Here is a 26,039-nt window from a genome sequence, read left to right on the forward strand (position 1 = left end):
ATGTCACAGTTTCCCTTTACAGGAAAAAAAAATAAGGTCAGATTTGGATTCAGCACCTCAAAATTGCGTAGGTTGCATAAAAAGTTTTCATCAATACATTTTTTTTTTTTTTGCCAAGCAGTGTAATTATTATTCTTGAATTGGTATTTAGTTAATATTGTGATGTTGTTTGATATAGTGCCGAATAAACAACATTGAGTTATGTTTTGTAACTTTTTTTTTTTAATTTTTTTATATAAAATATTACATTTTTCAGTTTTTGAAGCAAATCATCTTAAATCTGCATGTTCTGGATTTTTTTTTTTTTTTTTTTTTTTTTACATATGGAGGTACTTCACAACATTATATTTGCTATTATTTCTTTTCAAACCAGTTTTGATATTATATTGAGTGCTGTTATGTAACGTCCTGCAACCTTGATGAGTGCAAACTGCTTTTGAGATAATTTGTGGAGAAATGTCTTTAAAAAATAAAATAAAATAAAAAAACTTCACAAAAATATTGAGCGATAAAAGCCAAATTGGGGACTTTTAGTAAGACTACATAATAGAGCAATATAGACAATTTCCAAGGTTACTGTTGGTCATACACTAAGATGGTTTAAAATCATGCATGGAACGGAATATTCCCCTGCTTAAACCAGCACATATCCTTTTAAGTTTGCCGATGACTAATTTGGTTGATCCAGAATCAGGGTAAAAAGTCATGTGGTCATATGAGATTACTTTTTGGTCTTAATTCTATTCATAATTTTTGGAGGAAGAAGAATGATGAGTACCATCCCTACTGTGAAGCATGGAGTTGGTAGCATCTTGCTTTGGGTTTTTTTTTCTGCACATAGGACTGGAGAACTGCACTGTACTAAGGTGTTATGATCGTGGGCAGACAACCCTAAAGCAGACAGGTGAGATGGCGTGGTTAGGAAGTTTATTTAATACAGAGCCGTGTGGTTCTTTGGTGTAGCGAGCCTGGGCGAAGGTAACAAGGGACGTGAGGTGTTGGCAAGATCCTAGGGCAAAGCAAGAAAGGTCGATGATCAGATAAGGTCACTCAGAAATATTCAAAATGCGAGAACTATTCTAATGCTGCATTCCAGAGAAGTGGGAAGTCGGATTTATCCCACTCGGATGGTACGAGTTCCGACCTCAAAGCGTTCCAAGCAAATGTAAACAACAAAGATGGCTGATCGCGACGAGTTGTTTTTTATTTTGGCCATCCAAAGACATTTTGACACCCAGCGAACCTGCCTTCCTATAAGCGATCAAATAGTAGGGGAAAAACGACGGCTGCGTTATAGCCCACAGTGTAAACTGCCTTTTTTTAGTTACATCCTTTGCTGATCGTCAATATAAAAACATAGCACAACAAAGATAATTCACTGTATGAGAAAAAAATACATGGCGTCTCAAATAAACTTGATTTACTTCATTATTGTTTTATCATTCAATACATTTTCATGAGCGCCATTTTGTCCAGTGACGTCAGATTGAAACAACTTGGAAGTCGGGGTAGTTATTTTTTTCTCTGACTTTGCGACTTGGACCTCCCAGTTCGAGTGGCGTTCCAATCGGAGGTCAGAAAAGTCCGACATCCCACTTTTCTGGAACGCAGCATAACTGTGCACTGAAAGACCTAGCCAGTCTTCAGACCCAAACCTTATAGAAAATCTTTGGCGGATGCTCAAACCCCGCGTTTCTCTCTGACAGCCCAGAAACCTGATTGATCTACAGTAGAGAAGATCTGAGTGGAGCAGTGGTGCAAAATCCATGCCAAAGTCGGTGCAAACCTGGGGAAAACTTACAGGAAACGTTTGACCTCTGTAATTGTATTCAAAGGCTACTTTGCCAAATATTAACATTGATTTTCTCAGTTGTTCAAATACTTACTGTATTTGCAGCAGTATAATACAAATACATTGTTTTAAAAAAATCATACACTGTGATTTCTGGATTTTTTTTTTTTTTTGACTCTCTCACTTTCAAACCCGCCCATAATTTCTAAATGGGAGAACTTGAAAAATCGCAGGGTGTTCAAATAGGTATTTTGCTCACTGTTTGTATATGGCGGAAAACACTCAGGCGACTTGAAGTTCCGCTCTGAGACCCCCAATTTGGCCAAATTTCAAAATTGTCCGATATGCATGTGAGATACATCATTGGAAAGCTTAAAATCTCAATTTTCTGGGGGAAGAAACATTTTGAACAGGAGGGCATTTTTGAAAAAAAAAAATCATTTTTAAACAGCAAAACCCTATTTGGAGGTGAGCGCACGCGAGAGCAGAATTACAGACGCCATGACTTTAACGAGATATTATCGCGGACTTACCTTGTTTCTATTCAAAAACTCCATTTAGCATTTATCACCGAGTGTCGAGACACAGCTGTGATTGGCCACAGCTGGATTTTTGGGGGATTTTATGGGTGAAACATGGAAATAAAACAAGGGTCGCGATGCAGAAATCGCAGACATCAAGGAGTGGTCGAGATTTTCTTTTTCATATATTTACCCTTTTCAACATTTTGTTCAATTTTTCTTTGTTTGGATCGATTATTTATCATCTAACATATCGGAGAAAATGTGACAGTAACAAAAAAATTTAATTAAGCGATAGTTATGAGGTAGATATCAGTGACTTTTACAGACACCATTTTTTTCATTGTGACGCCGTTTGCTTAAAAGTTTAAAATATGAGTGAATAATTTTTTTAAAGTCGTTTTTTTTTTTTTTTACGAAATATTAGAGATCAATTAATGATTCTAAGCTAAAAATGACAGACATTTCGAATAATAAATACAATTACTTACCTTTTTATGGCTAGGTTGAAATAAAAGCGGTTGCGCGACGTCTGTAAACAGGGATTTTCAGGGTAAAACGAACAAATTAAAAATAGTTTGTGGGCTTATTGCGCCATGAATCTGCTATGGCAGCATATAGACATATTGTTCTATCAAACACAACAGTTCTTTTGGCTTAAAATACTGCAGTTTATTTTAAAGAGGGGTGCAAGAGCCGAAACTGCTTTTTCCGTCTTGTCTGTGTTTTCCGCCATATATATATTTATATATGTATATATATATATATATATATATAATATTACATCAGTTTTGTGTGTTTGAAGTGTTGAAGTGTTTGAACCATTGCAAAACAGCTTAAATCTGCATGTTCTGGATTTTCTTTTTTTTGTTGTTGTTTTTTTTTCACGTATGGAGGTACTTCACAACACTATATTTGCATCTTTTGAAACCATTTATATTGATATTATATTGAGTGAGCTGTTATGTAACGTTTTACAACCTTGATGAGTGCAAACTGCTTTTAGATAATTTGTGAAATATGTCTTTAAAAAAAAAACACACACATTACAAAAATGTTAAGCGATGATAGCCAAATTGGGGACTTTTAGGAAGAGTTCATAATAGAGCAGTACAGACCATTTCTAAGGTTACTGTTGGTAATACACTAAGACGTTGTGGTTTAAAATCATCCATGGAATGGGAGGTTCCCCTTTTTAAACCAGCACACCGCTCGTTTTAAGTTTGCCAATGACCATTTGGATGATCCAGAGGAGTCATCCGAAAAAGACATGTGGTCATATGAAGATTAAAATGGAACTTTTTGGTCTTAATTCCATTCATAGTGTTTGGAGGAAGAAGAATGATGAGTACCATCCCAAGAACACCATCCCTACTGTGAAGCATGGGAGTGTTAGCATCTTGCTTTGGGGGTGTTTTTCTGCACATGGTACTGGACGACTGCAATGTAATAAGTCCATGTATTGTGAGATTTAGAGAATGACCTCCTTCCCTCTGCTAGAGCATTGAAAATGGGTCGTGACTGGGTCTTCCAACATCACAATGGTCCAAAGCAGACAGTCAGAATTACCAAAGAATGGCTTCATAAAAAGCATATCAAGGTTCTGGAGGGGCATAGCAAGTCTTCAGACCAAAACCTAATAGAAAATCTTTGGAGGATGCTCAAACACTGTGTTTCTCTGTGACAGCCCATAAACCTGATTGATTTAGAGAAGATCTGTGTGGAGCAGTGGTGCAAAATCTCCGCTGAAGTCTATGTACACCTGGTGAAAAGTTACAGGAAACGTTTGACCTCTGTAATTGTATTCAAAGGCTACTTTACCAAATATTAAAATTGATTTTATCAGGTGTTTAAATAATTACTGTATTTGCAGCAATATAATACAAATAAATTGCAGTTTGTTTTTTTTTTTTTAAATCATACAGGGCGATTTCGGGATTTTTTTTTTTTTTTTGACTGTCTCTCACTGTGGACATGCACCTACCATTAAAATTTCAAACCCGCTCATTATCTCTAAGAGGAAGAACTTTCAAAATCGCAGATACGCATTTTCCTCACTGTGTGCATGTATATTTATTTGGGCTGTCAAACGATTAAAATTTTTAATCGAGTTAATTACAGCTTAAAAATTAGTTAATCATAATTAATCGCAATTAATCGCAATTCAAACCATCTGTAAAATATGCCATATTTTTCTGTAAATTATTGTTGGAATGGAAAGATAAGACACAAGATGGATATATACATTCAACATACGGTACATAAGGACTATTTGTTTATTATAACAAATCAACAAGATGGCATTAACATTATTAACATTCTGTTAAAGCGATCCATGGATAGAAAGACTTGTAGTTCTTAAAAGATAAATGTTAGTATAGGTTATAGAAATTTTATATTAAAACCCCTCTTAATGTTTTTGTTTTAATAAAATTTGTAAAATTTTCAATCAAAAAATAAACTAGTAGCCCGCCACTGTTGATGTCAATAATTACTTACACAATGCTCATGGGTGCTGAAGCCTATATCAGTGGCACCCAAGCGTCAGCAGAGGGCAGCAAAACTCCATAAAACACAATTAACAAGTGGGCATTTCACTGTACTGTCATTTAAATCTGTCTGAGCGGGGCATGTGCATCAATTGCGTCAAATATTTTAACGTGATTCAAAAAATTAATTACTGCCCGTTAACGCGATAATTTGATAGCCCTAATATTTATAAACTTGTAATGTATGCAACAGTTGTCACCAGTTATCAAGTTTAATCTTCATGACAGTACAGTACAATGAATCTTTACACACACACCTAATCAAATGTCAAATTATTGATTTTTAAAAAGATTACACCAACTCACTTTTTCTCAATTTTTACAACAACCGCATTTGTAATAAAGTGCTGTACTGAAAACGTCAGACCAATATAGCGTAATTTAATTGCTGAAAGTCTTATTTCTTAACTGATGTCTGAGTGTACCATGCTGTTTATCCGTGACATGTTAGTGCGGAGGGACATGACTTCATAGTATTAATCCAGACATGTCTGCAAGTGTTTGAGATGGCTGAGGTCCTGTTCGTCTCTCTGTCTGCAAAGAGTTTATACGTCAAGTTAAACATGGGGGGGGGATCAAGTTTATTTTGGACTGCAATGGATCTCATATGTCTATGCAAGCCAATCATTTGCTTGTTTTTCCCAAGGTCATTGAAAAATCTCTTGAGGTGACTCACTCAATTTCCCAAACGTTTATACTTTGTTGTACTCTTTGTGTAATGTGCAAGTGGTTTTTAGGCGTTTTATGAATAAATTGTTTTGATGCTCCAACTTTTGCAGGAGGTTGGCATTTTCGCTGAAGTAACAAGTCCATCATCCAATACGTTGCAGCAATCATCTGGGCCTCCAAATTCTGAAGGCATGAGGACACAGGCTAAACCCACAGAGATGTTTCTGGGAAGTATCAAAGCGGAACTTTTGAGTGAGGAGCAAAAGCATATTAATAAGGGATCATCAACTCTTTCACTCAATCAGGATTTAACTCAAGCAAATTTTCCATCTGTCACAATTGAGAAGGAAAAAGAAACAGTTATCTTAAACCCTCACATTCAGTTTGAGGGGCCTACAGCTCCAGGTCTCAGATCGGAATGGACGAGTTCAGAGAGCTCTGAGAAAGTCAGAGATACAACTATGAACGGTGGTAATGTAGTTACAAGTAGCAATTTATTAGCTGAAGATGGAGACTCGGCACCTCAGACAGAGGAAGCGTCAGGCTTTGCTGTTCCAAAAGCAGCAAGTAGGCAAAATGGAGATGCAGAATCTGAGGAAACGTCACAAGAGCTTCCTGAAAGGGACAGAGATGAAGATGGGAAAGACTTGAGTAACAGTCACCTCCTTAAGGTTTATGATCCACCATCAACTGAAACTACCCCTACGTCCCGCCCTGGGGAATCCATCCAATCACAAGAATCTCCATTGAATGCTCCTACAACAACAAACCAGCGACGCACACCTGAGGGACTACGATTGAGGCCTGGGCCTCAAGGTCAAATGGTAATTATGTTTTATTGTTTTGTTATACTGCTCCGTTTTTTTTTTTTTTGTGAAAGTGCTTTTTGAAAGGGACTTCTATATTTTCAAGAAAGGTGGTAAATGGCTCCCTCAAGTGGCTAAATACTGGTATTTTCATTTTGGAAATGGAGTAGAACAGGGGTGTCCAAACTTTTTGCAAAGGGGGCCAGATTTGGTGCGGTAAAAATGTGGGAGGCCGATCCTGGCTGACGTCCTTTACATAGAACAATATATTTAAGCAAATTTTAGCAAGCCATTCTGTGTCACATTTGCTTTATTATTGTTTTTAATTAATAATTTCAACAATTTCGCAACTAACCTTTGTGGCGTTCTCTTTTGACTCTCGGGCTCTTGCGAAATACTGCTGCTGTGAAATTTAACTAGCTTCAAGTTGCTTCAATTTCTTCAATTTCTCGCTGCATATCTTCCCTGTAATCTTGTCTAGGGCTGCAGCTATCGAATATTTTAGTAGTCGATTAATCAATGGTCTACTTAGATTGAATAATCGAGTAATCGGATAAAGAACATGACAAAATAAAATACCTGAGCTGAGCCTCAAACGGTATATATTTTTTAAAATGAGGATCAATGTACAACAAAAGAACAACTGGCTAACTCACATAGAAAATGTTTTTTTTTTACAATGCTCTTAACAAATGGCTCAGACACAAATTCCCACAAAAAACGGCTAAATATACCTATAAACTAAATTAAGAATGCATTAAAAAACATTAGCTCAAACAAAAACTTGGTCTTAACAGGGAGCAGTTGGATTCAGCCATGTAAAAAGAGGCAGACCAGAGGGCAGTGTATCCACCCTCATCAATAAAACTAATTGCAAACACTTTCAAAATAATCCATTGAAACGGCACTTTAATTGAACGAATACTCGAAGCAACAAAATTTAATTAGAATATTTTTTTTGTAATCGAATACTCGAGTTAATCGATTAATCGTTGCAGCATTAATCTTGTCGTACATGTCTTGTCTGGTTTGGTAATATCGCCTCACATTGAACTCTTTAAAAACAGTGACTGTCTCTGCAAATGAGGCAGACACAGTTGTTGTGTATTTCAGTGAAGAAATAGTCAAATTTCTACCTAGAAGCGTCCGCCGTCGCAGTCAACTGTATTTTTTTGTTGTTGTTGTTGTTGCCATTTTAGAAAAATGGAAGGGTCACACGGGGTAATGTTGCTTAGAGTGCTGTTGCCTTTTAGTGGGTAAATGAGGAGCAGCATTTAGTGTGTAAGCTACTTCATATGCTGGTAGCAGTACTGCTGACCAATTTATTAAATCTGTGTGCGGGCCAGACGTTATTAATTTTATGACAGAGGCTGGGGGCCAGATGAAATTTGACCACGGGCCGCATTTGGCCCCCGGGCCGGACTTTGTCTGGAGTAGAAGGTGCCTAGGTCTTTACAGTTAACTCATTCACTACCATTGACTGCAATTTATGTCCAATCCATGGAAACATTTGAACAGTTTAACTTATTTGCTTCACTGGTGTCTGAGGGGAATGCAGCAAATATTGCTTTGTTTTGAGACGATATTACAGTGCTATTATCATGTAATTACTATGTAAAATATTAAATGATTAGCGGCATGGAAAATGAATGAATGAATGGATTGGGCTAAAGGCAGTTGTAGGAATGAGTGAACTCATTCACTTCCTTAGACAGCAACAGGCATCCAATCCATTTGGACTGAGAGGGCTTGCGGCGAAATGGATTGGCTGTTTATCGCCAGGAATGGCAGCCAGTGAGTTAGACTGCGTGATTACTATCACTGAACAGCATGAATATACATAATATTTTATACAGTACTTCACATACTATAAATAAAATAGAAGTGAATGCTGTAAGATTGTTTTCTTTCAATTAATTATTCATTTGAATGAATATCTTTACTGTTGTTGGATAAAATAATGAAATTGTCACAGATCGCGGGCAGGCAGGTGGTGTGGACCCAAATGCAGGGAAACAAAAATGCAGCAAGGCAGGTGGCGGTGAACTCAAAAAAACGTTTTAATAATTACTAACAAAAACACAAAGTACAACCAAAAGGACTGGGGATCAAAAAGGCAATGTTCAAACAAAACTTACTGAATCGGAGGGACTGGTACACGAGTGCTTGGACAGGACTTAAAATTGACATTGACAATGATGCAACAAGGAGTGAAAAGAAACTGGGAGCTTATACACACACATGAAGACAAGTGGTAACGAGACGACGAGGAACAGCTGGGTGACACTGGAGGATGTAGATTGGAGGATACACTAGGAGCAGGTACAACAGGTGAAATCAAATCAATCAAATTTCTTCTTATTGTACTTGTATTGCAATTGATCGTTGATGTATTTGTATAATCTCACTTATATTTACTATAATAACAATAACACTTCAGTATTACTAAATTTTGTTCGGGGTGATGAATAAACACATTTATGGTAGGGTCTGAACTAACCTCTTATAGTCAGAGGCGTAGCAAGGGTCCCCGGGGACCCCAGGCAACAAACATGGGGCCCTTTGAGCGTGTGCAGGTAAGGGGGGACAGTTGGATTTGGAGCAATTTGCTCCAACTTACTTGCACATGTGTATGTTTAAAGGCTTTACACATACCGTATTCTACTGACTAGCTGGTAAGTTGTATCGCTTTTACTTAGTAAGGATAACATTCTGGCACAGAAGTGAATCATGTAACATCTTATCAGTTTGGGTGATCAGTGTGTATGTTGATTCTAAACACTGATTTTATGTTCTAGGTAACATCTTTATGTATGAAGAAACGCTGGCATGCTGCAATGCTGTTAGCAAACGCTAACAAGCTAGTTACAACAAGTCAAGGCAGTTAATTGGTTAAGGACATAAAAATACTACTACTCTGCAGTGCTTCTACTACATAAGGACATAAAACTACAGTAACATAGTACATTCACCGCTGTCTTGCTTCCTTTTCTCCTCCTCTGCTTTTTCTTTTTTCGCTTCCAGAAGGATAACTTCTCTTCATTTTGCCAATTAAAAAAAGACCAGATCGCCGCCCACTCTCACACGGAGTCACGTGACACGTATACATACTCGCGCAGTATAATGAACACAAAGGTGGGGGGGTGCGAGTGCGTGCTGCGTGCACGTGCGGTCATCCTGGCCATAAAAGTGGCGAAAACTAAGCACTTTACACTGACTCATATGGATGCACTTACATTCGTACATGGACTCACACATCAGGTGGCTGTTCTCTACTCGAAATGTGGACTTTACCCCTATTCTCGCTCCCAGAATACGCAGCGCTTGTGACGTATGACAATAACAGGACTGGTTGCTATGGGAACGTACAAATACCCAAGGAACCTTGCTAAAAGGAGTATTAAAATTGCTAATAAAATCGTTTAGGGTCATTTTAGATGCAAATGTTATATTTTTCTTAGAGAGTATTCGACTAGGAATACGGTAGACTCATTAATAGACTTTCTTGGAAAAATCACCATTTATTGAAGTAGTCACATGAATAATGAGGTGGCCTGTGAAAATCAACATAAAACAACTCGGCAAGGACTTTCCAGAGAGTACTTGGTGAGTCACTCTTTAAACAATCATGTGGTGTTAATAGCTGATTGGACTTTCTTAAACATGTGTAATCTACATGAGATGGTTAATGCTGATTTGGGATTGATAACACAATCGTGAGATAATCTGCCAAATGATTCCATGGTATTGAAACACTCCCAACACTTGTCGCTGTGACAGTGCAGTAAAGCTGTGTGTGCTAAATCTGTTGGCCCTCTGGGGGGCCCTGCTGGCTGGGGGCTCAGGCAATTGCCTGCGTATGCCTAATGGGACGCTACGCCTCTGCTTATAGTCTCTAATCAACTATATCTGTGTTTAAGTGTAGAGTAGAAGTTTTCCAACAGCTAGAAATATTGAAGAATAGGCAAGGCAAATTTATTTATATAGCACAATTCAACACAAGGTAATTCAAAGTGCTTTACATCACATGAAGATCATAAAAATCACATTTAAATCAATACAACGTAAAAACCAAGACAAAAGATCGCATTTAATCACAAATAGAATAAAAATAAATAAAAATAAAACAAAAATATAACAAAAACTACTACTACTAATAAGAATTGAAATCAGCAATGGAGATAAGCACAAGAGGAATAGAAAGCAGGTAGATTGAAATATATAGCCAGTTATGGATATGCAGTGCTAAACAAAAGCGTTTTTAGCCCTGATTTAAAAGAGCTAACAGTTTGAGCATACTTCAGACATTCAGGTAACTTGTTCCAGAGGTGAGGAGCATAATAACTAAATGCTGCCTCACCCTGCTTGGTTCTTGTTCTTGGAATATGCAGAAGACCCGTTCCAGACGACCTTAGGGGTCTAGATGTCTCATAGGAATCTAACAAGTCAAGGATGTATTTTGGTCCAAGGCCATTAAGTGTTTTGTAGACGAGCAGTAGTATTTTATAGTCTATCCTTTGACTCACTGGAAGCCAGTGTAGCGATTTCAAACCCGGTGTAATGTGGTCCAGCTTCCTTGTATTTGTGAGGACTCTGGCTGCAGCATTCTGTACTAGCTGCAGCTTCCTGACTGATTTTTTTATCAAGACCCGTAAATATACCGTTGCGATAGTCCAATCTGCTGAAAATGAATGCATGCATAAGTTTTTCCATGTCTTGTTGAGTCAGAAGCCCCTTAATTCTGGTTATATTTTTTAGGTGGTAATAAGCTGATTTAGTGACGGACTTTAGATGGCTATCAAATTTTAGGTCTGAGTCAATAATTACGCCGAGGTTTCTGACTTGATTTGTAGCTGTAAGTGACATTATGCTAAGTTGCCTGCTTATCTTTGACCTTTCCTTTTTTGGCCCAAAAATGATCACCTCTGTCTTCTCCACATTTAACTGGAGAAAAATTCTGGCACATCCATTCATTGATTTGATGAATGCATTTACTCAGGGAGACTAAGGGACTATAATCATGTGGGGACACAGAAATGTACAGTTGTGTGTCATCTGCATAGGCGTGATAGGAGATGTCATACTGTTCCATTATCTGAGCTAACGGAAGCATATAGATGTTAAATAAGAGTGGTCCAAGAATTGACCCTTGAGGGACTCCACACATGAATTTGGTTCGTTCTGACTGATAGTTTCAGACTGACACAAAGACACCCCTATCATGTAAATAGGATGTGAACCACTGAAGAATAGTGTCAGTAAGCCCTACCCCCTGTTCCAATCTGCTGAGAAGTATGTTGTGATCAACCGTGTCGAATGCGGCGCTGAGATCCAATAGTAACAGAACAGATGATTTGCCTGCATCGGCATTCCGACAAATATCATTTAGGACTTTGATAAGCACGGTCTCGGTGCTGTGTTGTGGCCGAAATCCAGACTGAAATGAGTTAAAAAGATTGTTTTTTACCATAAAAGTCTGGATCTGTTCGAACACAACCCTTTCGATAATTTTCACCAGGAATGTCAGATTTGATATTGGCCTGTAATTGCTAATGGTTGAGGCATCCAGATGAGGTTTTTTTAGGAGAGGTTTTATTACTGCAGTTTTTAAAGTCTGTGGAAACTCTCCTGTTTGGAGAGAAGTATTTATAATCTAAAGTATGTCTGGGGCTATGGAATGAAAAACAGTTTTGAAAAAGTTTAAAGGAAGGATGTCAAGGCAGCATGTTGTGGGCTTTTTTACACAATTTGTGTTAAAGTGGCATAGTCCAAGAGGCTAAACTGTCTAAGATTGACGTGGGGGACATTTTGGGAGGCATTTAGTGTAGCAGTTGTTAATCTGGAGTTGCACACAGTCTGTCTAATCTTTAGTACTTTGTGTGTAAAGAATGCTGCGAAATCATTACAGGACACCTCAGACGCAAATTCCTGAGGTATTGATGCTTGTGGGTTTGTCAGTTTGTCAACAACAGAAAATAGTGTTCGAGTATTGTTGGTGTTTCTACTAATGATCTCTGAAAGATATGACTGTCTAGCATTTTTCAGTTCCTGGTTGTATTTGCGAAGACTCTCTTTGTAGATATCATAAAAAACTGGGAGTTTGTTTTTTCGCCATCTGTGTTCTGCTCGTCTACAAACTTGCTTTTGTTTTAAAGCTAGTATGGCATTTCTCCAGAGTGACCTTCTTTCTTGACAAAGTTTTTGTCTTAACCGGGGCAATAGTGTCAATTACAGTCATCACACTGGAACTGAAACTATTTACAAGTTCTTCCACTGGAGCTGTTGTAGGGGTTAATGGTGAGGCATAGGCCTGTGTAAATAACGCACAAGTGTTATCACTTATGTAACGCTTCCTAATCACCTCTGTTTCCCTTTTCAGAGGATGGACAGGGGTGGTCATTTTAAACATAATGCAGTAGTGGTCAGACAGAGCAACATCATTCACTGTGACCTCAGAGATGTTAAGACCTTTGGATATTATTAAGTCCAGTATGTGCCCTCTGTTATGTGTTGGAACTGTGACATGCTGAGATAAACCAAATGTATCCAAAATATTTAAAAGCTCTCTAGCACATCCTTCTTCAGGATTATCAACATGAATGTTAAAGTCACCACTAAAACAACACAATCAAAGTCCATGCAGACAGAAGACAGTATTTTGGTAAACTCATCAAAAAACATTGTGTTATACTTTGGTGGTCTGTAAATTGTTACCAAGGCAGCTCTGCAAGGGCTTTTTAGCTGAATGACTATATATTCAAAGGAATCAAACTGACCACATGAAATATTCGTGCATTGAAAACTGTCCCTGATCAGACTGGCAACCTCACCTCCTTTCTTATGGGTTCTTGGCGCACTAAAGAAATTGAAGTTTGTGGGAGTTGCCTCAATCAGAACTGTAGAGTATGTTTGCTGATAAAATCATTAACTAAGTAAGATTTGCCAGCTAAAGATCTGATATTTAGCAGAGCCAATTGTAGATTCCAGACTGGATTCACTGGTGAGTTTTGGGAATGACATACTATGCTTAACAGGTTGGCAGAGTTGATTGAACGTTTTTTATTTCGCGCCAATCTAGCCCTTTTTTTTGTTGTTTATCACCACTGGGATTGTTGAGCATACAGACTGTACTCCATAGGGCCCCGGCTTTTGCTGGGACAGAAAAAAATAGAACATATATATATATATTTTTTTTTCATCTTAAAAATCAACAAATTTATCCCCTCGCAAAAATTGAATTAGAGGTGAAGCTTATATAGAGTAATTTTATTTTATTTTTTTTTTAATTTGAAAGAGATACATATAAGACATGTTTTTCCTTTTTTTCCCCCACTCGAAAAAAACTATTTTTATAAATGATTTTTAAGCACTGCAAATGTAATAATTATGATATAAATGTGATGTATAAAAAATAAAACAATGAAATTTACATGTATACATGCATGTGCCTTAACATTTTTAAATAAAACACTTTTTTTTTTTTTTTTTTTTTTTTTTTTTAATGAAAAAATCCGCAATGGACTGAGGGCACAAAGTTTGAAGCGTGAAGTAGCGAGGGATCATGTCCTGCGCATACAATGTTAAACTTGTAGCAAAAGTGACAATTATTACCTAATTTTTTCCAGGGCTTGCAGGGTCCACCAGGTCTACCGGGATTTCCAGGACCAAAAGGAGACAAAGTAGGTTTCATACCAGAACATGCCATGTCTTTATTTAGAACTATTTTTAACCATCGAAAGGCCAAAACGTTAAATAATTGACAGAAAATTCCCATTCTTTGAACATAGAGCAGGGGTGGGCAAACTATTGCACAAAGGCCAGAATGGGTGGGGAGTTTTTGTTGCAACCCTTCATTAGAATAAAACTAAATACAACACTTTCAAAACAACTCATTACAACGTCGCTCTAATCAAACGAATCTTAGAAGCAGTGTTATTTTATTCGAAGCTTTTTTTCCTAATCGAATTACTCGAGTTAATCGATTAATCGTTGCAGCACTAATTCTGTTGTTTTGACCAAAACATTTGACTGAAAACTGCTTTGACCAAGTGACAAATGTCGTGTTGCCAATTAAAAGTTCACAATGACATTGGAATGAAACAACAAGGCTTTGTTGGCCCTGGCGTCGGCATAAATGTACCAGTAAAAAAAATTAATATTTTCAGATGATGAATTCTTAGTTTTTCAATCACTTTCCATTCTGCTGTGTATAGTCCAGGGGGGTAAATGTAAGATTTTTAACATTCAGATGCCCGAGATCTGTTGATAATGGATTATGGATCTGTATGAGTGTTGATAATTGATTTATGAATACTCTTTGACAAGATTATATGACGGAGGACTAGGGCCAAATAAAGGAGAAGGGGAAAAAAAGGACTTCGAGATTACAGTTGTACTGGTACTACGAGAAAAAAAGTTGTATTATTACATAGGGTAAACCGCTACGCACTTTACGTACATGTACCTTAGCTGGGAGCTACGACAAGGCAGCAATATAAAGCCATCTATTGATTATATTTTGATGTAGATGAGCCAGAAGATAAAATATTTCCTTATTTATGAAGCACATTCTAAAATGTAGACTCAGGAGATGCACTATATCATTCTAATTCACTATTACGTCACATCGTAACGCTACTCCGCAGCTTGGAGCTGCGACTAAGTGTTGGTAGCCTATAAATCATTCTATTAATAATGATTTGATGTACAGTGGAGCAAATAAGTACAGTGCCCTCCATAATTATTGGCACCCCTGAAAAAGATGTGTTTTTTAGCTTCTGATTTTTTTTTTAATCCAAATAATATGGGACCTTAATGAAAAAAAAACCTTCAATACAAGAAAATATATGAATATTCAATACAAAAATACACATGTGTGCTTTGGTTAGATGAGACCAAGATTGAGCTTTTTGGCAACAAACACTCTAAGTGGGTCTGGCGTGCCACGAAAGATGCGCATGCTGAAAAGCACCTCATACCCTCTGTGAAGTATGGGGGTGGGTCAGTGATGCTGTGGGGCTGTTTCGCTTCCAAAGGCCCTGGGAACCTTGTTAGGGTGCATGCATCATGAATGCTTTGAAATACCAGGACATTTTAAATCAAAATCAGTTGCCCACTGCCCGAAAGCTGAAGATGGGTCGTCACTGGGTCTTTCAGCAAGACAATGACCCCAAACATATGGCCAAATCTTCACAGAAATGGTTCACCAGACACAAAATCAAGCTCCTCCCATGGCCATCTCCGTCCCCAGACCTTGTTTTGATGGCAAAAGGGGGTTGTACAAAGTATTAACACCAGGGGTGCTAAGAATTGTGACACACATTATTTGATGTCAAATAATTTTTTCTTTACGTGGGATTTTTTCCCCACCGAATGAATGCACTTGTATTGAAGGTTGGATTTTTCTCTTTTTTTTCATTAAGATCCCATATTATTTGAATGCAAAAAATAATTATTAGAAGCTAAAAAACATGTCTTTTTCAGGGGTGCCAATAATTATGGAGGGCACTGTATTTAGTCAACCACTAAATGTGCAAGTTCTCCCACTTGAAAATATTAGAGAGGCCTGTAATTGTCAACATGGATAAACCTCAACCATGAGAGAGAATGGGAGGGGTGGGGGGGGCAGAAAATCACATTGTTTGATTTTTAAAGAATTTATTTGCAAATCATGGTGGAAAATAACTATTTGGTCAATACCAAAAGTTCATCTCAATACTTTTCACAGACTGTTGCTGGTATTTTGGCCCATTCATCCATGCAGATCTCCTCTAGAGCAGTGATGTTTTGGGGCTGTCGTTGGGCAACACGGACTTTCAACTCCCTCCACAGATTTTCCATGGGGTTGAGATCTGGAGACTGGCTAGGCCACTCCAGGACCTTGAAATGCTTCTTACGAAGCCACTCCTTTGTTGCCCTGGCTGTGTGTTTGGGATCATTGTCATGCTGAAAGACCCAGCCACGTCTCATCGTCAATGCCCTTGCTGATGGAAGGAGATTTTCACTCAAAATCTTCGATAAATGGCCCCATTCATTCTTTCCTTTACACAGATCAGTCGTCCTGGTCCCTTTGCAGAAAAACGGCCCCAAAGCATGATGTTTCCACTCCCATGCTTCACAGTGGGTATGGTGTTCTTTCTCTTCTTTCTCCTCCAAACATGAGAACCTGTGTTTCTCCCAAAAAGTTCTATTTTGTTTTCATCTGACCATAACACATTCTCCCAGTCCTCTTCTGGATCATCCAAATGCTCTCTAGCGAGCCGCAGACGGGCCTGGACGTGTACTTTCTTCAGCAGGGGGACACATCTGGCAGTGCAGGATTTGAGTCCCTGGCAGTGCATTGTGTTACTGATAGTAGCCTTTTTTACTGTGGTCCCAGCTGTCTGTAGGTTATTCACTAGGTCCCTCCGTGTGGTTCAGGGATTTTTGCTCACCGTTCTTGTTATCATTTTGATGGCACGGGCTGACATCTTTCATGGAGCCCCAGATCGAGGGAGATTATCAGTGGTCTTGTATGTCTTCCATTTTCTAATAATTGCTCCCACAGTTGATTTCTTTACACCAGACATGTCCAAAGTCCGGCCCGGGGGCCAAATGCGGCCCGTGGTCAAATTTCATCCGGCCCCCAGCCTCTGTCATAATATCAATAATGTCTGGCCCGCACACAGACTTAATAAATTGGTCAGCAGTGCTGCTACCAGCATATGAAGTAGCTTACACACTTAATGCTGCTCCTCATTTACCCACTAAAAGGCAGCAGCACTCTAAGCAACATTACTCCGTGTGAGCCTTTACTCCCAATTTTCTAAAATGGCGATAATCAAAAAGAAAAAGAAAGTTGACTGTGACGGCCGACGCATCAAAGATAGGTGGAAATTGGACTATTTCTTCTCTAAAATACGCAACAACTGTGTCTGCCTCATTTGCAAAGAGACAGTCGCTGTTTTTAAAGAGCTGAATGTAAGGCGATATTACCAAACAAGACACGCTGACATGTACGACAAGATTACAGGGAAGATACGGAACGAGAATTTGAAGCAACTTGAAGCTAGTTTAATTCCACAGCAGCAGTATTTCGCGAAAGCCCGAGAGTCGAAAGAGAACACCACAAAGGGTAGTTGCTAGATTGTTGAAATGACTAATTAAAAAAAATAATGAAGCAAATGTGACACACAGAATGGCCTGCTAAAATTTGGGCCCCCCACATTTTTACCACACCAAATCTGGCCCCCTTTGCAAAAAGTTTGGACACCCCTGCTTTACACCAAGCGTTTTACCTATTGCAGATTCAGTCTTCCCAGCCTGGTACAGGTCTACAGTTTTGTCTCTTGTGTCCTTCAACAGCTCTTTTGTCTTGGCCATAGTGGAGTTTGGAGTGTGACTAACTGAGGTTATGGACAGGTGTCTTTTACACCGATAATGAGTTAAAACAGGTGCCATTAATACAGGTAACAAGTGGAGAAGAAGTTAGACCTCTTTGACAGCCAGAAATCTTTCTTGTTTGTAGGTGACCAAATACTTATTTTCCACACAAATTTGGAAATAAATTCTTTAAAAATCAAACAATGTGATTTTCTGTTTTTTTTTCTCTCATAGTTGAGGTTTACCCATGTTGACAATTACAGGCCTCTCTAATCTTTTCAAGTAGGAAAACTTCCACAATTGGTGGTTGACTAAATACTTATTTGCCCCACTGTAATTGAGTCCAACTTTTTAGTTACTCCGTTACTTTTGGCTGCACAACAGTCGTTACATTTTTCCTCTTTATTCTACATATTAGATTTATTTATCTTTTTGCCTGTGATGCCAAGAGTAGCTTTATCAATTTCACCAAATAGACGTCGCAAGAATAATCACGACTCCATTATACCAATCAGATGTATGTTTGCCTTTCTATGATCACGCAAGTCTGTTAATTCACGTGGCGTAATTAAAGCACCGTAAAAAATGAAGTATTTGATATAGAGCACCACCCTCAAAGTGACTCGAAAGCGCAGATTTAACCTCTCTCCCAATTTTTATTTGGCGCCGATTGACCATGGAAAACTGGAGATATAAACCTTTTAATTTCATAATAGGAACTATGAAGGAACTATTCAAACTATAAACTATTTAATCCACTAGAGGGCACTCATGCTCTTCGGACGAATAATGCTTCATTTCTGTTTTTTTTTTTCTCTCGCCGGAATTCAATGATTTTCTTTGTGTATTTCTTTGGCTTAATGTGGTTATGTAATGGGTGTTTGTGCAGTATCATTATAGCAACAGCTGAGAAGAAAAAAACTGTTTAAAAAAAAAAACATCAAACAAAAATGTAAGCGGTTACTCACAATATTACTCGAATATTATTTTCACCAAGTACTTTTTTAATTGTACTTGAGTACATATTTTGGATGACTACTTATACTTTTATTTGAGTGATGTTTATTTTGAAGTAATGCTACTCTTACTTGAGTAATTTTTTTGGCTACTCTACCCACCTGTGCCAAAATATGAAGGATTTCCTTTTCCTTATTTATAAAACTGAAACACACTAAAACACAAAGCTTTCAATATTGTGGATTTTAACGGAGGCGAAGCGCTACGTAAAGTAAGTCAATTAATTAAGTAAAGTTTGGCTATCTACTCTACATCAAATTATAATCAATTGATGGCTTTATTTTGATGCTTCGTCATAGATCCCAGCTAATGTAGATGTGTGTAAAGTGCGTAGCGGTTTACCCTATGCAATAATTTTTTTTTTTTTAATTCTCGTAGTACCTGTACGACTTTAATCGTTAAATAGTTGTTGTTTTTTTTTTTTCTCCTTTATTTGGCCCTAATCCTCTGTCATAGTAATTGCCTACTAAATGGACAGTAAGTATTAATGGTTGTCTTTGTATATGCTCCTTTTTAGGGATATCAGGGTGTGATGGGAAGAACTGGACAGACTGGGTACATGGGGCCCATTGGTCCGCCTGGAATGCCAGCTATTGTTGTGTTTAAAACATCTGAAGAGGAATGGGAGGCGTTCAAGGTTGAAATTAGATATTTTTGTCTCACTGCAGACTTTCACTCATTTGGTTTCAGCCAAAATAATAAATTGAACCATTCATATTGATTTTTAATCTCAGTCGGAAAAAATAACCGTTGTTTTTACTCATTTCCTCACAGAAAACGAAATTCTACACAAAGCTGATTTTGTCATGGCCGGTACGTGTTTGATTTGAGAAGTTGAAACAACATATTTATTATTATATGTTAAATATTGTTAATTTGTTTTCTTGAATCAGAAGCAGAAGGGACGTCCGGGACCTCCTGGACCTCGCGGAACTGAAGGACTAATTGTAAATATCTATAAACAATATTTTCAAAAATACAGTAGTGCTTTGACGTATGAGCTAAATTGCCTCTTTGCTTAAAGCACTTATACATACTCTTTTAAAAATTGATTTTAAAAAACATGTACAAATGTAACCTATATTCAATGCTAAAAACCTAAAAATGCAACATAGATGCTAGTTACATTAGCCCGCCAAAGGGTTTTTACATATTGTGCTAGCATTAAGCTAAAAGGAAATTGTGTAGTTTCAAATACACAACGTTCAATACTCTTTGTTCAATTTTGTGGATTAAAGTTAATTTAATGGAACTTTTGCAGCTTGTGGCTTGGTGGTACACATTAACGCTTTCAATGCCAGTGGCTATGATAGACACGTGGCTCTTATAATCCTTCTGTTATGAATTTAAATGTTTGTCACTAGTATACGTTCTATCCATTTGATGTGGGAGGGTGGCAGCAAATGAACATTAAAAAATATATATTGGTTAAAAAAAAACAACAAAAAAAACATTAAATGTAGGAAATTAGATTTTACAGTTTGTTCATTCACTGCTTGCCCTCCGACTTCAAATTGATTGGACGTCAATTGTTGTCAAAGGCAAACCAAAACTAATTCTGTGCGTCCAATTTTGTGAGAAACCTTTGAAAATGAAAGTTTTCTCTTCCTCATATTCGATGAATATGAATGTGTAGGAAAATATTATCCATACAAAGAACTAAGAATATGTCTAATTTTGTCTCTTAGGGGGTGCCTGGAATTCCAGGGAAGCAAGGTCGAAAAGGATTTCTGGGAAAAATCGTAGGTTGCAGTACACATTAAACAAGATAATCTAAAGAAAACTGAAAATTTAGTTCTTGTTTTGTACCTCCAGGGTGTCCCTGGGCCACAAGGTTTGCCAGGGCCACAGGGCCGACCGGGCAATGATGGGACTCCGGGGATGAATGCAGAACCAGGACCCCCAGGCCCACCTGGAGAACAGGTAATTCTCCTGAAAAGTCAAAGTATTTTCACGAATATTAGAAAGTGTTATTTTGCTGGTTATTTACTCTGAAGAAGTTTAATATGGTGTTGTTGTTGTTTTGTTTATTGAATTCTTGGCTCTTTAGGGACTGCAAGGCTACACTGGAGATAAAGGCAGCACCGGGGAGCCGGGTGAGTGGGTAAGAATGTTTTGAACTTTTAATGTTCAAAGAGATTACTTCTTAACACCAAAATTGTTAATTACTTTTTGGGCTGTAGTGTAGTTGTTTATTAATGTTGTGCTTTGTTTGCCATTAGGGTTATGAAGGAGAGCCTGGACCACAAGGAACTCGAGGTGGAAAAGGAGACAAGGTTTGAAATAACATCCAGCAAACATTAACTGTATGTATTGCGGTGATTCACTTGATGTAATTTTTTCACTTATTAATCAGGGGAATAAAGGTGCCAGAGGAATTGTCGGGATGCCGGGCTACACGGTATGTTAAACAACTTTATTTGTGAAAAAAAAATTGAGTTATCTCCCTGATGCCTGAATTTACATTTAACTCTTTCAGTGCTACTGATGTTGCTAGATGTCAATTCATGTGGCGTCCAGTCATCCTACTGCTATGAATTTCAATGAGTTTGTCACTAATAGACGTCCAATAAATACATTGGACGGGTGGCAGCAAAGGAAAGTTCGTTCATCGCTGCCAACCCTCCCACTTCAAATGGATTGGATGTCTAGCATTGTCAATGGAAGAGTTATCACCTATATATTAATCATTTAGGAATACATACTGTAAATACATATAAATAGTATTGATTTAACCAATAAGTATAGAAAATTCAATTGAAAGGTTCAGCAAAAAAAAATTTAAATGTAAAATTAAAAAAAAAAAAAAAATCATAAAAAGTTCAAATAAATTGTAATAAAAATAAATGTATAATATGAAAATATATACTTTTTAAAAACAATAGTAAAAAAATAGAGGAATTTATTAAATTCCTCTTTTTTATTTATTTCTAAAAAAATATTTGCCCCAAAATATTTACCGAATTTCCTAAATGTTTTATTTTAAAATATTTATTCATTTGACTTTCTATATTTTGATTTATTTTTAGTTTTTTTTCCCAATTTTTTTTTTATTTTACTATCATTTTCAAAATATTTTTTAATTTGTAATGGTGTAAAATGTTTTTTAATTTTGTAATTTTTTTCTATTTGATTATTGTTCATTTCAAGATTTTCCAATTGTATAGTTTTCCATAATTTTTTTTTTTTTCTTCTTTTAAACCTGTCCTATTCAGCTTTTTGACGCAGAGAATGGGAGTCTAAGTGCCCGGATGGTCTGAACAGTTTTAATATTTCACATTGAGAGTCTGACATACTCCCATTGTGATCATTCAACATACCTCGTTTATTATGACAAAGCAGCGAACAGGAAGAGGTTATGGGGGAACAGAAGAAGAGAAACACAAGAGAAGAAAGAAAAACACAAACTACAACAAGAAATACACTGAACGTCTACACTAACTACTAATATGTTGGTGCTATCGTCAGTTAGATGTATTTCCGGTTGACACCATGTGGGGGGGCCTGTTGACCAGGGAAAGAGGGGGATGGGGGTGGGGGAGTCTATAAGCTAAGTGATTGAAAGGGGTAGGGTGTAGTAGTGTACACAGATCAGCTCTGTGATCTAGAACCCCGTAATTATGTGAATCCTTTGTGAGTGTAAGCCCGTTGGCGACCGACCCTACGCCGCCCAATCGCCAATCCCGGCACCGGGACCCCCCACCTGAGCTGGCCCCATCACATCCAGCCACATGCGAGCCCCGCCAGGCGCGCAACAGCCACGCAGACGAACGGAGACGCCACGCAGGCGCCAACCCAGGTCCACGGCCCCCACCCAGCCAGCCCGGGAGGGGAGGGCGGGTGGCTGGGGGGGGCTTGGGGGGGTTCAGTGTAGACCAACCCTCCTCCCGCAGCCCAGCAAAGGAGACACCCCCCCCTGGGATCCAGGGTGGTCCCCCGGGCCACCCTTGGACCCACCAGCGGACCTTCAGGGATGGCAAGAGGGGACGCACATTTTGCATTGTGGCCAAAATGTTCGATTCTTGTTTCATCTGACCAGGGCACCTTCTTCCACATGTTTGGTGTGACTCCCAGGTGGCTTGTAGCAAACCTTAAACGATGCGTTTTATGGCTATCTTTGAGAAATGGCTTTCTTCTTGTTACTCTTCCATAAAAGCCAGATTTGTGCAGTGGAGGACTGATTGTTGTCCTATGGACAGACTCTCCCACCTCAGCTGTAGATCGCTGCAGTTTATCCAGAGTGATCATAGGCCTCTTGGCTGCATCTCTGATCAGTCTTTTCCTTGTTCGCGGTGAAGGTTTAGAGGGACGGCCGGGTATTGGTAGATTTACGGTGGTCTGATACTCCTTCCATTTCAATACGATTGCTGGCACAGTGCTAATTGAGATATTTAAAGCTCATGATATCTTTTTGTATCCAAATCCGGCTTTAAACCTCTCCATAACAGTATCTCGGACCTGCCTGGTTTGTTCCTTGGTGTTCATGATGCTCTATGCACTTTAAACAGAACCCTGAGACCATCACAGAGCAGGTGCATTTATACGGAGACTTGATTATACACCCGCATGAATTCTATATACTGGATCGGTGCAGCTTCTGGAGTAATGCGGACAATGCACCGGTCCGTAGAGGTGAAGAAGGAGCTGAGCCAAAAGGCAAAGCTCTCGATTTAAATCGAGATCAATCTACGTTCCTACCCTCACCAATGGTCACAAGCTGTGGGTCGTGACCGAAAGAACAAGATCCCGGATACAAGCGGCCGAAATGAATGTGCTCTGCAGGGTGTCTGGGCTTTTCCTTAGAGAAAGGGTGAGAAGCTCGGTCATCCGGGAGGGACTCGGTGTTGAGCTGCTACTCCTCCGCGTTGAGAGGAGCCAGCTGAGGTGGCTTAGGCATCTTGTTCGGATGCCTCCTGGACGCCTCTCCGGAGAGGTGTTCCGGGCATGTCCCACTGGAGGGAGGCCCCGGGGATGACCCAGGATATGCTGGAGAGACTGTGTCTCTCGGCTGGCCTGGGAACGCCCTGGGATCCCACCGGACGTGCTGGTTGAAGTGGCTGGGGGGAGGAAAGTCTGGGCTTCCCTGTTAAAGCTGCTGCCCCGCGACCCGACCCTGGAGCAAGCGGAGGATGATGGATGGACGGACGGACGGACGGATTCTATTTATCATCATCAGTCATTTAGGGCAACAGTGGATCAATCAGAGATCTTCACTGAACTTCTGGAGTGAGTTTGCTGCACTAAAAGTAAAGGGGATTAATATTGCACACTGTTAGAGTTAGGAAAATTGCGCCATATATAACTACATTTATTCGCATGCATTCTTATTACGTTATAGGTTAATCTACAAGTAAAAGTACCTTAAATGCCCTTTCCTGTTAATGTTAACGCAGCAGAATAGTCACATCCCTGTTTTGCAGTCATAGGGAAACCGTAAATTACTGAAGTTTGGTGAAGTTTCAATACTTTTGCTTAATTTATTTCCCTATAAGTGGGCCACGAACCCAGTTAAACATAACACAAGGATAAGTACGTATTGTTTAGCGGAAGGGCGCTAGGGTCACAGGGGGATACACGTTGCGCCAGAGCCTGACCTAGGCGTCTGGACCAGAGATGCTGAAGAGGCCTTTTTCGTCTGGACACCTGCTCTTCACGTCATCCCAACATCACATCGCCCCATGCTCTTAGTATTAAAGTTGCACCGATACCAGTATCGGCAGGGGGCACCGATCCGGCCCGAATAGGTGGTATCGGTATGGACGAGTACCAACATTTAGGGCGCCGATACCATCTACTGGCATTACTTGAACGCAAATGTACTGTCCTCCCCACGTGAGCTAACTTCCCAAATCCCGATGCATGACATATGTATGTCTTTGTCTCAAATTTACCAAACGAAATTAACACCTTCGACTTCAACATTAAGGATATTCGCTACAACGCATATCCGCGATGTTACGCTGCTTTTCTAACATGGCGTTCACAAACCATTACCATGCGTAAGCTAACGCCCGCTGTTGTAGAGCCAATGGGATCAGAAAGATTAAGACCGTGGGAGACTAAGCAAACTCATGGTTTCATGATGAACAATGAGTGGCAAATTAAGAGCGCCGTACTTCAAACTCGTCCTGTTTATGAAAGTCGATTGTCATATGCTGGTATTGTGCAGTAATGAGCAGAAGTGACTTCTGTGGCCAGAAAACACTCAAGCGGCGCAACGCGCACACAAGATATCATCAAATAGCAACCTAGATGTCCTATGTTAGATCCCATGCCAACTCTCGCGCGCACACACTAGATATCATCAAATAGCAACCTAGATGTGCTACATTAGATCCTATGCCATTAGCTGCATGAGACCAGAGCGACGCGTAGTCCATATACTACATTGATGAATTAGAAACCGCCATGACTGACTGGAAGTTAAGCAGGCCAAATCAATCCATACCAGTGACTATAGATAATGCTGCAAATACTGTTATTTTAGCACATGTTACAGATGGACTCGGACCACAAATAGGATGTTTTGCTTTTTGGTAAATATAGCTGCTAAGAGAGCTGCAGCAATCAACAGTGTGCCCCACTTTACAAACAGTAAAGATTGTTCTCAGCACTTATATACAAAATTTCTTCAGATCAGTAAGAAGTATGCACATAAATATTATGCACTAAAATGCTTGTTTATATGATGGCACTGTTATTTTTGCTTGTTAGCAAAAAAAAAAAAAAAATTAAAATAATAATAAGAGTTGTATATTTTGTTTCAGAGCATTAACTGTATTGAATTGTATCGAAAATCGTACCGAAGCGTGACTTAACTGTATGGTTATATTGTTAACTTGCATCCCTTATACGTACATACATATTTACATATATATATATGTTTTTTTTGTTGTTGTTGTTGTTTTTTTTGTTTTTTTTTTGCAAACAGAGTGGTATCGGAATGGTATTGGTATCGGCCGATACTGCACAGCCAGGTATCTATATCGGTATCGGCCCAAATGGTATCGGTGCAACACTACCTAGTATGCTAATTATTTTACGAATGGAGTATGTAAGGAAAGTGCCTGGCTGAAGAAAGTACTGATACTGATTTTCTGTGATTGCTTAGACTAGAGAACTATCAGCCAGATATCTGTAACTGTTGATTGCATTGTCTCTGGAATCAAAATACTCGGATCAAGTTGCAACTCTAGGTCTGTGATTCTTTAATTTAGATTAGCATTCAATTATTAGTATACCTCTCTTCTGAGTAACGAACACAATTAGGACAGAGGAGTAATCCGGTATCTCTTGACCCTTAATAGGGTCCCGGACCCTCACA

The 26,039-nt window shown here is 38.8% G+C and overlaps 1 protein-coding gene across 6 annotated transcripts in view; it reads left to right on the plus strand.

Moving 5' to 3' along the window:
- The window catches only part of si:dkey-21p1.3 (collagen alpha-1(I) chain), a 69,342-nt gene that overhangs the window by 13,915 nt on the left and 29,388 nt on the right, over positions 1-26,039 (plus strand). For 5 of the 6 annotated variants that reach the window (XM_057842054.1, XM_057842055.1, XM_057842056.1 and 2 more), the window contains 10 exons: positions 5,642-6,355; positions 13,963-14,016; positions 19,233-19,352; positions 19,490-19,528; positions 19,609-19,662; positions 20,404-20,457; positions 20,531-20,638; positions 20,766-20,819; positions 20,938-20,991; positions 21,072-21,116. In XM_057842054.1, coding sequence (XP_057698037.1) covers positions 5,642-6,355; positions 13,963-14,016; positions 19,233-19,352; positions 19,490-19,528; positions 19,609-19,662; positions 20,404-20,457; positions 20,531-20,638; positions 20,766-20,819; positions 20,938-20,991; positions 21,072-21,116 — 1,296 coding nt within the window. Of the gene's footprint in view, positions 1-5,641; positions 6,356-13,962; positions 14,017-19,232; positions 19,353-19,489; positions 19,529-19,608; positions 19,663-20,403; positions 20,458-20,530; positions 20,639-20,765; positions 20,820-20,937; positions 20,992-21,071; positions 21,117-26,039 lie in introns of those variants that run through there. The other variant, XM_057842059.1, reaches the window with a different exon arrangement.

This window comes from Corythoichthys intestinalis, chromosome 7, assembly GCF_030265065.1.
Source record: "Corythoichthys intestinalis isolate RoL2023-P3 chromosome 7, ASM3026506v1, whole genome shotgun sequence".
NCBI classification, from domain to species: Eukaryota; Metazoa; Chordata; class Actinopteri; order Syngnathiformes; family Syngnathidae; genus Corythoichthys; species Corythoichthys intestinalis.